This window comes from Phasianus colchicus, chromosome 14, assembly GCF_987193195.1.
Source record: "Phasianus colchicus chromosome 14, bPhaCol1.hap1.1, whole genome shotgun sequence".
Lineage (NCBI taxonomy): Eukaryota > Metazoa > Chordata > Aves > Galliformes > Phasianidae > Phasianus > Phasianus colchicus.
Genome location: NC_143449.1, coordinates 17,357,837 through 17,370,578, shown reverse-complemented (window position 1 = coordinate 17,370,578; position 12,742 = coordinate 17,357,837). Strand labels below are relative to the sequence as shown.

At 49.6% G+C, this 12,742-nt stretch overlaps 1 protein-coding gene across 2 annotated transcripts; it reads left to right on the top strand.

Annotated features, from left to right (window-relative positions):
• The first annotated feature begins 104 nt into the window (after window positions 1-104).
• Window positions 105-12,505, top strand: LOC116229613 (UAP56-interacting factor-like). Of its 2 annotated transcripts, none has more exons than XM_090150393.1 (9): window positions 105-279; window positions 2,761-2,904; window positions 6,173-6,315; window positions 8,185-8,309; window positions 9,025-9,106; window positions 9,377-9,420; window positions 9,506-9,580; window positions 10,579-10,690; window positions 11,425-12,505. In XM_090150393.1, the coding sequence occupies exons 1-9, from the start codon at window positions 198-200 to the stop codon at window positions 11,518-11,520; spliced, it is 903 nt and encodes a 300-aa protein (XP_090006519.1). In that variant the 5' UTR covers window positions 105-197; the 3' UTR covers window positions 11,521-12,505. The 2 variants fall into 2 exon arrangements, with proteins under 2 accessions (XP_090006519.1, XP_031450050.2); XM_031594190.2 differs by having other exon boundaries at window positions 9,022-9,106.
• The last annotated feature ends 237 nt before the right edge of the window (window positions 12,506-12,742 follow it).

The window sequence follows — 12,742 nt, the reverse complement described above, 5'->3', positions numbered from 1 at the left end:
CCCGGGATTAAAGCCTTCCCAAGGATGCTGCTGGGTTGCGTAGCGGGCTCGGAGCGGTGCGTGGCTGCCCGTGCAGAGCCGTGCGCTCAGGGGCGGGGTGCCGGGCCGCGTTTGTGCGGTGCGGTGCGGCGGTGCCGGCACATTCCGGGCAGGCGCACTGAGCTGCGCGGGGCGGCGGCGCTGCGAGTTCGGAGCCCATGGAGGTGACGGAGCCGCAGCCCGGACCGAGCCCCGCTGCGGGACCGCAGCCGGGAGCCGAGGAGATTGACATGTCCCTGGGTACGTGCGGTGATTGGGGAGCGGGGCTCCGCCGGACCGGGGTTGGTGGGGCAGCGCGGCTTGCGCTGGGAAATGGGGTGCGGGGTGTTGGGAGGTGGTGCGGGTGAGCTGCGGGGCTGTCGGTGCTCCCAGCCCAGGGAGGGAAGCGGGCAGGGAAAGGCAAAGCAATGGGGGTGGGTGGGTGGAAGCACGGATTCAGCCCCGTCTCGTTGCTTTTCTGGCAGCACCCCGTAACTTCAGAGGGGAGAGCGTGGAGCGGGCCGGGAGAGGCTTACGTAAATGAGCCTCTATTGAAATAAAGATATGAGCCATATCCTCGGGTGTGCGGCTATTTATAGCAGCCTGCTTGTGATGCTCGCCATTCCTCTGGCAGCAGAGATGTGAACTGTGCACAAACAACTGCCCTTTTATTAGCTCTGAAGGCCTGGACTCCAGGGCTGGGGCTGTAGATCTCAGCAGATCATCACGTTGACATCGCCGCGGAAGGAAAGTCCTCCGGCATCTCTTAATGTTGGGTTTGTGTCCCAACACAAACCGTGTGTCATTTCTTTCCAGCAATGAGCCACTTGCTGGGGATAGCAGAACATATTCTCCTACAGATTCCTTGGTGCTGATGCACACTTATTTTAATGGAAGCATGAAGATTTTCTGCAGGAATTTGTCTGGCCCCTAATTTTTCATTTAATTTTTTTTTTTTTTCCCATGGTGTTGCCATCCTTGAAGATCTAATTCTGTCTTGAGGGCATCGGGGTACCTTAAGTGACCTCCCAAGATCCCTTATTTACTACCCTCTTACATTGCTCTGTTAACCCCGTCATACTGATGGGAGAAGTAATGGTAACAGCTGATATCTAGAGAGCTGGAAGGCAATGGATTGGGCAGCTGAGCATCCGGCTCCTCTCCATTCCTTGTGAGCCCGCACTCAGAGGAGGGGCTGCAGGCTTCAAAGCAGCCTGTGCCCCAAATAGCACATGTCCCAGAGGCACACTTAGCTGGAAACATTAGCACATTCATACCCAGAGCATCGCTCAGTCTCTCCCAACATGCTCTCCTCCTGGCAGACCTGATAGAGAAATCACAAAAGCAGTCACGCAGCTTATTCTTACATCTGCTCTCATTCTCTTTCCCTGAGCCTTACATTAATTTGGACATGGGATTTTCTTGATAGAAAATGACAGGTGACAAGCACTGGAGGTAAGATGTGCTGTTTGTGATAATAGCCCTTTGAAAGCTAATGGCAATTCTGTGCTTTCACTCTGGTGGTTCATTAAGGAGCTGGAGTCGTCACTGCCTGGGAAAAGGCCTGATTGGGATGCTTCTTTCCTCCCTGATTTGGCAAAAGGTAAAACATTTTGCTTGGAGCTCAATAGATGCAGCTCTATTACTCACTGAATATTTTCTGGGAGGTCTGAGGTTAAAAGAGGAAATTGTTGGAAAATATGAATTGATCAGGAGACATCCCTTTGCCTTCACCATTCCTCTTCATCAAAACAGCTTGAATTAAAAAGACCTCCTTGATTTCAAACCAGCTCAATGGGAACCAAAGGGCTACCACAGGGTACATAAGAAGCAGCATCTACCCAGATAAGTGAGAAAATCAAGAGTCAGCTGAAGATTGTGGCATTTAAAATACAAAGTACTTCTGATATTCATGGTGTGTGTTGCTTTGATCTGATCACACCCATAGCTGTGTTGTCTTTGGAAGATGGGAACCGAAAGGAAACCATCACTTGTGGTGAACAGTGAGCGTCTGCATGGCCATGACATCCCCTCCTCTCAGTCACCCTGTACAAGGTTGCTTCCCTGCACCAAACCTTGATTTTCCCATTTACAAATTTAGGGGCTGAGCAGATTTTCACCCGGCAGTGTTTGCACAACCCACAAACAGCATTTGTATGGGTTGTACATCAGGGGCTGCCATGTGTGGCATTGTTGTTCTTCGTTGCTTTTGCCCGTTCTCCCCCCTTTGACCACCTTCCATGTCAGACCTCCTCCAAAAATGTTTCCTGATGAGCACAGTGTTGGTGCCCATGTAAAAATCCCTTCCTTTTTGAGGGCAGTCTTAGGGACTGGATCCCTGAGTGGGACATACCAGGCTGGATGTGGCTCTGGGCAGCCTGGTCTGCTGGTCCCTACCCGTGGCAGGGGGTTTGAAACTAGATGATCATTGTGGTCCTTTTTCAACGTAGGCCATTCTGTTTCTATGATTCTGTGACATGGGTCTGAAATCTCCATCCTGTATGTAGTGCATATGTGCTGGATGGTGGCATAATTCACTGTGCTCTAATCTCCAGCATGCAGGAGCCGAGCAAATGGAGCCTGTGCTTTCCTAGCTGAGCTTAATCTCATTGTCTGGCAGCATCACTTACAGAACCACCAGCCTTGTTTTCACTGTGGACAATTCCAAGCACCAAAAATGGAAATCGACTTTGGTAGAAAGTGCAGCTTTGATAAATTTCCCCTTTGTGGCTGTGATTTTAGATGACATCATCAAGCGTCACAGGAAGGAGCAAACAGATGCCAAAGCTGCAGGGGATGGCCGGAGGCAGCAGACCAAGAACAGGAATTTGGCATATGGGTTTGGGCGGCCCCGCTTCCGTGCCTGGATGCAGAGGAACTTGCAAGGTATGGGAGTGCCATGGGATGGCAGGGAGGGATGAGAGGGGATCTCACTGCTGTTTATAAATATCTGAGGTGCTGCAGTCAATGGGACTGACATCTCCAGAACCCAACCCCTGTGGTTCTGTGATTCTGTGGGATTCTGTGAAGCTGCATCACTGACCTGGAAAACATGTTTGTGTGACAAAATCAGCTCCTAAATCCTTCTCCTATCTAATTCCTGTGTGCATATAATATGTACTTGGGTGCTGAATAGCTTTTCTCTCTGCAACAATGGAATAACCGGACCCTTTCAGAGCATAAATCCATCCATTTCTCTCCCTTCCACCCTCCCATGAATTACTAATTCAAAGTGACTTAATATCTGTTCGCTATTCCCTTTGGCTTTGCATATTTTAATTATGCCTCTTCTGAATCCTCTTTTTCCCAGAACACATTTAAATTACCCCTTCAGTAACTGCCTTTGATAGCTCCGTCATTGGAGCTAATTTATCACTTTTGCCAACCATGCTATTTTTATGATGAGTTTTTTAATAATGCCGTGTGATTACACACTAATCTCTGTTTGGTTCCACTAGTTTTATCTTCCAGACTAAGGAGATCTGCTGCATGAAATGCCATCTTTGTTTACCATCTTTTTTTTTTTTTTCCCTGGCTGCTGAATCACCTCGCTGGAGATTTTAGTGACATTTTGCAGCGACGCCTTTGCATTCATCCCCTTGAGTGCAAATGGCACACGAGGACAGGAGGATCACTGGGAGCACTCCCAGTTGTCTCAGATCCGCCTCCCACTCTTGCATTCCTGCTTTCCACCACACATTGCCTCGCTGAGATTTGTCCCAATTCAAAACAGTGCTGATAATTCCCTTTTGCAAATTGATTTCTCTGTCAGAATGGAACACGGGGTTTGATATTCTGCTGCACTCAGAAGTCAAATGAGTCGAACAAAATGTGGGCTATTTTTGCCCACTAACCTTAGAAAGCAGAACTTTTGTTAGTCTAAGTATTTTATAGGTTTAACCGGGCCTGAATTCAGCCCTGCTCAGGGCAGGGACCCACTGTGCTGTGTAGAGCTGATGTCAGGAGTAATTTTAGGCAGCTCAGCATGGCTGGGAATTAAGCCCATAATTCTTCAGGGGCCTCATTCCTCTTCAGTCCCTGCTGAAACGCAGCCCCTCGTGGGCTGAGATGTGATAACTGTTATCAACACGCCGATCAGTACAGCACAGCACAGCAATGGCAGAGCTTGGGGAAGGTATTATGCTGATGGAAACAGCAAGAGAACTCATGCAAGCTCTTATCTTTCCTGGAATTTGGCTTAAACGATCTCCCCAGGGGTGAGGAGAGTGATGATTTTTAATGACGAGAGATTCCAATTTCAAATCTCCTCTGAGAAGTGGGCCTCAGGGTTTCTCCCCAGCCAGGCTTGTTGGGCAGAGAGGCTGCTGGCCTTCAGATGTGTGCTCAGAGCCAGGTTCTGAGCCTGCACCCAGACGGGGTGCTGACACCGGGGGATTTTAGTCAAGTGCTCTTTGATTAATAAATTGTAGAAGCACAGAACAGCTTAGGTTGGAATGGACAAGATCATCCATTTCTGTCAACTGCTGTGGGCTGGGTGCTCCCCAGAGGATCTGGTTGCTCAGGGCCCCATGCGTGGCCTCAGGCACATCCAGGGATGGGGCACCCACAGCTCTGGGCAGTGCCAGGGCCTCACTGCTCTCTGGGTAAAGAGTTCCTTCCTAACATCTAACTAAAATCTCTTTTAGTTTAAAGCCATTCTCCCTTGTCCTGTCACTATCAGACCATGTAAAAAGTCACTCTCTCATCCTGTTTATAAGCTCCCTTCAAGTACTGGAAGGACTCAGGGAGGTCTTCCTAGAGCCCTCTATTATCCAGGCTGAGGATGCCCAGAAATTCCTGCCAGACATTTTGCAGAGATGGAGCCTCCTGTGTGCCACATGTCAGGACACATACACAAGGAAGCCCTGATCCCCAGCTGGCACAAACAGGCTGCCCTGAGAGCTGCTGGCCCTGCAGTCAGTTATATGCATGGGCTGGGATGCGCCTGAGTGCACTGCTGAGCTGCAGCTCTCTAATAGGGGCTGATGGACAGCAGTGTGCTTTGCTGCTCAGGGTTGCTTTGCATCTGCCCCTCCCATTGCTCTGGTGGGAAACCCACAGATGGGCTCAGTCTCATGCTGGAAAGAAGATGCTGCATTGCAAGAAGACCCTAAATGCTAACCCTGATGCTAACCCTTATCTTGAAACTGGTGTCAGCATACTCTGTGTTGCACCCTGGGGCTGGAGCCTTCATTAATCACCTGCTGCCATCCTTCCTCACAACAGTTCACTTCCAATTGCTCCAAGTAGGAAATAAATGTAGGAATCGATGGAGTGGGATCAATGCACACATCAGAGCATCCCATGGTCACTGTCTGTGAGGTTCTCGTTGGTGTGGGGTTTTAATGCATGGTTACTGCCTGCTGAAATTCACTGCTTTTTTGCTTGATTTATGCACCCCAGTGGGGGTGTGTGCAAATTTCACTGATGGAGCACCTTGGAAAATGGCTATTTAATTATGATACAGAAGTTTATCTTATGGAGTAATTAGGCTTTAATGCACTGTGCCTCTCTGACTGCTCTCCTCTCAATGCTTCAGCAACACTCAGAAATCATAAACAGGCGTAGGGGGAAAAGTTAAATGCGAGATGAGAGATTTCAGTGTATACTCTGTGCATTAACATGAAGAAGCAGCAGAAGATGCTCCCTTCAGTCTCTGCAGTAAGGATATTTCAGACCGAAAGAAAATAGATATGGGTGGGCTGATCCTCCCCAGTGAAGTAGTGTAGGCACTCAGAGCTGCTCCGACTGCTGTGCGTTTGGCTCGTGGGTATCTGAGTCACTGGGTGTCTGTATGGAAAGGCTTTTCCATTTCACAGTTAATTCATGGCCATGTGAGCCCTGATGAGAGATTGACAGCTTTCCTGATGCGAGTATTCCTCCTTTATTAGCAGCCAGGACTGTGGAAGGCTTTTTTCTTCAAATGATGCATTTGTCAGTCCTATGGATCGTGAAAATGTCAGAGTGAGATGTTGGAAATTATTTTATATTGTGCTAAATTGATTTCCTTTTCGGGATCAAATTAGAGTGATTCTTGTCACACTGTTTATACAGATACTCCTATATCATCCTAAGGCAACCTTGTAATACATTTCCAGAACTGAACCCAGACCTGAGTTCTGAAGGTCACTGACACATGTGTTTGTTGTCTTAGGACCCAACCGTTTTAGGAGAGGCTTTGGACAACAACAGAACAACCGAAGGCAATTCAGGAACGCTCTGCCCGGCCCCAGGAGAAGAGCAGCTGCTGCACTGAGTGGCGTGAGCCCTTTGAACCGCCCAGCATCAGCTCAGGAGGTATGGGAGGAAAGGAGTGCAGCTCTGCCCAATCGTCTTGTAGTGGTTGGCTGGGTTTTCTGCTCCCGCATCGCCCCGAAGGACAATCAGCATAAAACATGCACAGGCACAGTGTTTTATGTGCCCATGTACAGCATTTGTATGCATAGGTGAGCACAGACGCATGCATGCAAACTAGCAGTTTTCCCATTGGTTTTATAAGCTTAAGACTTAGCATGGTTTTTTTTACTGAATGGGATTCTGTGGGTATAAAGAGAAAAAGTGTCTTTCAAAGATCTGTTTAATTTTTTAAACTATTGCCATAAAATCCAATTCCTTGTCATCCCCATCTTCCTGTTATCATTTAGAGGTGACATGGATATGGTTATGGATGTGGTTTCCATATTATCCTTTAGATAATAGGGAAGCAAGATAACACAAAAGTAGTTTTAATGGAAATATGTTGACACCTTTCCCAGTTTTTATCTCTGAGTATCACTAAGATTCATCTGGCTTGGTGTTACTAAAAGGTGGAAATTGAGCAAGTGGTCAGTCCTCTGGGAGAAGAGGGTTGTAGAAACTCAATTAGGAGATCACATGTGCTTAGTGAGCTTTTGGAAACACCAAAATGGTGACAACACTTTTAATGGCTGTGTCCAGGAAGTGTGAAGCAGAGAACCCCAAACTAAGCATGCATGCACACGGAATGTGGTTAGTCTTGAAAATAATGACTTCAGTGACTCAGATATATATGGAGTGTAGCTGGATATTAGCAGAAAGCAATGAGCAGTTGCTAGGAGGCTTAATTCTGCGATAGCTTCCTTTTTTTTTGTAGGAGTAAACCAAGTGGGAAGGATGTGGAACACATCTGAATTATTGAGTAGCAGCACTGATAGTGGTTGTCCCGCAGAAATTGACTGAGAGGCATTTGTGGTTGTGTGTATAAGGACATGCAGGAGAACTGTGCTTCTGATAAGAGCCTTCTGGTGTACCCTATGCTTCAGGCATCCGACATTTCATCTCTTTGAAAGGGTAGATAACAGCAGGACAAGGGGAAATGGTCTTCAGTTGAAGGAGGGAAGATTTAGGTTGGATGTCAGGGGGAAGTTCTTTGCTATGAGAGTGGTGAGGTGCTGGAACAGCTGCCCAGAGAGGCTGTGGATGCCCTGTCCATCCTGGAGGTGTTCAAGGCAAGACTGGATAGGGCCCTGGGCAGCCTGGGCTGGTATTAAATGTGGAGGTTGGTGGCCCTGCCTGTGGCAGGGGAGTTGGAGCTTCATGATCCTTGCTGTCCCTTCCAACCTGGGCCATTCTGTGATTCTGTGTTTCTGTGTCTGAACTGGAAAGGGTCAGTGACTGAAAATGAACTTGAGCGAGGCTATAACGAGTTGCTTGTGTGAAATTTGTGCTCCACAGATTAATTTTTTTGGTATTTCTGTACTGTTAAGATGAAGCGTTCTCCCTCCATCTTGAGGTGTCATGCCCAGGAGCTGCAGTACATGTTCCAGTTGTTGTCAACGGTCACAAATCCAAACACTGAGAGTACAGCAATTTGGTACTTGGTAGAAATATTCCTCCTATAGGTGCTAAAGACCGTGGCAGAGACCAGGTTTGAGTAAGTTTGGTAGGGAATCAGTTTCCCATTAAGAAAATAATGAAGTCTTTGCTGCAAGACTGCAGAAGCTGCGAAGGCAAAAACTGTTGTGAATGGCAATATGGGAATGCAGAGCAGAGAGCTGAAACCCCTCTGCCACAGCCCCCAGCAGTACCCAATGCATCAACAAGCAGTGCAGTACTGTCACTTCTCCCAGCCTGTGCTGTCGCTCTGTCTTTGCCTGCAGCATGGCATCAGTGCAGGTGGCAACAGCTGACTTGTCTCTGTTCTTCCAGGGCAACAAGAGTGAGGATGCTTTCCCCAAAAGCAGCAGTGGGCAGCCCGAGGCACGGCGACGGCCACCGCCTGGCCCCAGGAGGTTCAGAGCAGCTGCTGCCAGCACCAGTGCCCCAGGGAGGAGGTAAATGTTGGTCACTATTGGTTCCCTGTGGCTCTGATCTCAGTCAGCTGTGTGTGCTTGCATGATGTGAGAGGAGTGCCCTGGATGTGTTTGGAAAATACCTGGACACAAAGCAGTTCTATGTTAATAAGGTGATACTCGATCTGTCACTGGATTTTAGTGAGCATGGAGAATGCGACTGTTCTATTGGTATTCAGCTTCTAATCTGCCACTTTGGGAAAACATTGGAAGGGTGATGTAGCCTTTACTTTTGCAAAAGCAGAAAGCAGCGGTTTTGTTCCAAGGGGAAGGCAGAGAGTGGGACTAAAGCTGGGCACAGCCCAGGGATCTGCCTCCATGTCCTTGCATCCTCCCAGCTCTAATGTAGCTCGGTGTCAGTCCTGCCTTTGCTGTGTGCAGAGCATGGACAGAATGGCCTCCAGGGGTCCCTTCTGACCATACTTTTTTTTCTATGATTTTGTTCTATCATTTTTCTTCCAATGAGAAGAACTCAAAGCAAACACAAGCTGTCCTTTCATTCAAGCAGAAAAACTTGTTTCACTGAAATCCTTTGCTGGCAGAAAAACCTGTAGGGCTGAACTTGGTCACAGATATCCTCATTTACTTCTAATATTGCTTTTCATACGGAACTCAGTTATGTGCTACAACATTAAACTTTAGGAGAGACCTAAATACTGTGCTGACCTCCATTGTTTTCTCTCCTCCCGCCCAGCAGGCCTTTCCTGCTGAACAGGGGACCAGGCTTCCAGCAGAAGCGGATGCAGCAGCGGTTCTCCAAAGCCTACATCCAGAGAGGGGTCAGTACAGAGGCATTCTTATACAACCTGCTGCTGGTGACAACCCTTCAGTTTTACCAGCCCTTGCCCAGTTTTATCGTTGCTTCCAAAATAATCAAGAGAGATGGTTGCCAGTTGCTTTGCCTATGCAGCAAGAAACCCAAGAAAAACAAGTTTTGTGATGACACAGAGAAAGAGCTTTTCAAATATACCAAACAAAATGCTGGAAAACGAATCACAGTTTCTGACTGATAATTATTTAACTGATCCTTTTTGTCATTGATTTCACAGCAAATGGATGCTAACACAGAAGGGAAACCACCAAGGATGAGAAGGTAATTGGCGACAAAGGCACAGAATGAACGTGGCTTGCTCTTTCACGCTTGAATTGAATCTGGAGACATCTCGCTGTCTTGGCAGGTGGCAAGTGAAACCCAGCCCCGGAGCGGTTCTGACGGTTTCTGTGGCTAATCCCCAGGCGAGCCAGACTAACACGTAAGTAAATGAGTTGATTTGTTAGGATGGGAGCCCTACAAAAGCCGTTGCTAATCCCTTTAGTGTTATTGCAGCTTCATGTTTTTTATAATAAGTGCAGAACTAATGGTTCGGCCCTCCAATGGTGAGCAAACGGTGCCTTGTTTTGGTATATCTGAAAGGCGACAGTAATTATGTGTGGTTGGTTTGGTATCCAGAGCAAAGGGGAGTGGGAGCGCAGGCAGCACATGACTGCTCACAGGCTTTGTTGGAGCAGTGCTGAGCTGTTCTCAGGCACATGGCTGGAGGAGCGTGGCCTCAGGCCTGTGCTGTGCAGGGGCAAGATCTGGTGGGTGGGTGAGGGTAACTGGGCCCAGAGAGCATTCCCTGGTAGCTGCAGTGCTGGAGCTCAGCTTGTACAGCTGCTGAGCACCTCTTCATGGAATCATAGAATCTTTAAGGTTGGAAAAGACCACTAGGATCACCAAGTCCAACCGTCAGCCCACCCCCACCATTTCTACTAAATATGTCCCTCAGTCCCATATCCCCATGGTTCTGGAACACCTCCAGGGACAGGAACTCCATCACCTCCCTGGGCAGCCTGTAATGGTGCATCACCGCTCTGTCTGAGAAGTTGTTTTTCCTAATATCCAACTCAGACTTCCCCTATCACAACTTGAGGCCATCACCTTTCATCCTACTGCTGGGAGAAGAGGCCAACCCCCACCTTGCCACAACCTCCTTTCAGGGAGTTATAGAAACCAGTAAGGTCTCCCCTAAGCCTTCTCTTCTCCAAACCAAACCATCCCAGTTCCCTCAGCCATTCCCCATAAGATTTAACTCCAAACCCTTCGCAGATTTGTTGCCCTTCTCAGGACGTGCTCATGCAGATCTCTGTGATTAACACTGGGAGATGCATGGGCTGCACACAGATCTCCTTTAACCCTATTAGTTTGCAGACAGCAGGGAGCCACCTGCCTCAGCTCCCTGTATGACCACATACCTGTGCTTTCTCCCAGGCCCGGAGCCAAGCGCCCTTTCCTGCGAAGCCAGAGGCCCCCGCCACGCATCACCAAACCCCAACCCAAGGGGGTGATGCTGAGATTCAACTTTCGTGCCATGGCCAACCAGGTAGAGGAGCACCGGAGGGGAACGGCCACACCCTGCACCCTACAGGAGCCCTGTTGCTTGGTTTTGGGGCTGCCAGCTGGGTTTATCTAGCACAACCCAGGAGGACAGCCCTGCGGCCTTGTTGGCTTGGGTGCTCACCAAAATGGCGGCACCTGAGAAGACTATTTGGCAGCTACAGACTCATCCCTGTTACTCCTGCTCTGTTGGTCCCTCTTGTCCCATTTGTGTGCTTGCTCAGAGTGGGGAGGTGCTCCCTGGGAGCTGGCCTGGGCGGGGGCAGCCACGTCACCGCTGGTGCTCCCCCATCCTCAGAGGGATGCAGCACCTCTGGGCTTTGCTCTTTTTTTGCTTTGGAGGACTTCTCAGTGCCACGTTTTCCATGTTTTACTCCAAGAGCCCCGGGGCGGGTCAGAAATCCTGCTCCACCATCCTGCATCGCCAGCTCTCCTTGTCTGGACGGTTTGTTTGCTCCTGACGCCCTGTGCTCACACGCCATCTGCTTGCTCCTGTTCTTGCCAAGGACGCCCGCTCTCTGGGGGCTGGGCACTGCTTGGAGGTTTTTCAGCCGCACACAGTCTGTCGAGCTCCTTGTCTCCGTGTGATGGGTGGTTTAATTGACTAACCGGCTGCGACGCACCCTCCCAACTGATGGGCTCTAATCAATACCCTGCTGCAAGCCCGGCTGTGCTTGGCCACGAGCCGCGGGACTGACGTGCTCTCCCTTTCCCCCGCAGACCAGCCTGACGCTGGATGAGAGGTTCTCTGGGCTGAGGAATAAGAGGCGCTTTGCAGCAGCCCGCAGCGCCCGCCGGACGGTCACCATGCCCTAGCAGCACGCACTCATCATGGGGACAGCGGGCAGCAGCCCGGGCCCTGTAACAGGTGGCTCAATAAAACTCGATAGATTCCCTCTGAGATAGCTGATTCGACAACCTGCTGTCTACTTCCTTGCGCAGTGAGCGAGTGATTGAGGGCAGGGATGAGGCAGCACTACAGTCAGGGCTCTACGCAGTGTAGGGAGGTGGTGGAAGGGGGTGAGTGGAGGTAGATGTGCTGTGCTGGGCTCCATGGTGTGGGAGCCCATCCCATCCCCCTGCCAGGCACCAGAGAAAAAAGCAGCTACAGGTCTTGTCCTGCAGCTGGGACAGCATTGAGGCTTTGGACTCGCCCACCTGAGAGGCCAGCAAACATGGCAGCTGTGCCAAGGACGTGCTCCAGCATTACCCACCTAAAAGCCTTACAGCGTGCAGCCAGGACCCCCGCCCAAAAGTTTGCAGTGGAGGACCTTCCCCATCCTCACAGTGCTTCCCCCTGCCTCGTTAGCAGCCCAAAGGCTCAGTTGGAGCATCCTGCTTGCTGTTCTGAGCACTGAGCAGATGGGTGGCCTCAGCCCAAATCTGTGCTTCCAGTGCCGTGTAGGTCTGCACTGGGGTCTTTGTAGATGCAGCTCCACCCATGCATAATCATGCTGATGTGGGAAGGAGGCCAGGCTACACAGCACTTGGCTGAGAAGTTAATGAGCTGAGTTGAGACGTTCGTTAACGAAGCCCCATACCAAACATGAGTTGCTGATCCATTCTCTACCCACTACTGCAGCCAACACTGAGCGAGCCAAGCACAGCCTGTTACTGGGCCCTAAGCTGTAAGTAAAGAAGTAAATATTTGATAGACCGCTTTACATTTTACACTGAGTGTCTTTAACAAGAGACCGGATTCGGGGTTGATTTTATAGGAATGTGTGAAATGTTGCTAGCTGGTTGATTGAGCAGTGATGTATGAATCCAATGCACTGAATAAAAAACTTGTCAAATGGCACCTCCAGTTATTTCCTGTCATTTAACAGGGTTTGGGAGCAAGCTCAGCCTCTTGGCATGGTCCTCAAGGGGTGCACAGCCACCTTGGTGCCCTCTCCCCGTTGCCTCTTTGCCCACTCTGCACATGTAAGTGAGCACTTGGCCACCCCTTGGCAGCATCACTGCTGCATTTGACCTCCTGCCACCATTTCTGTGGGTCAAATGACCTTTTGAAGCAGCAGGAGGTTTTAAATAGGCT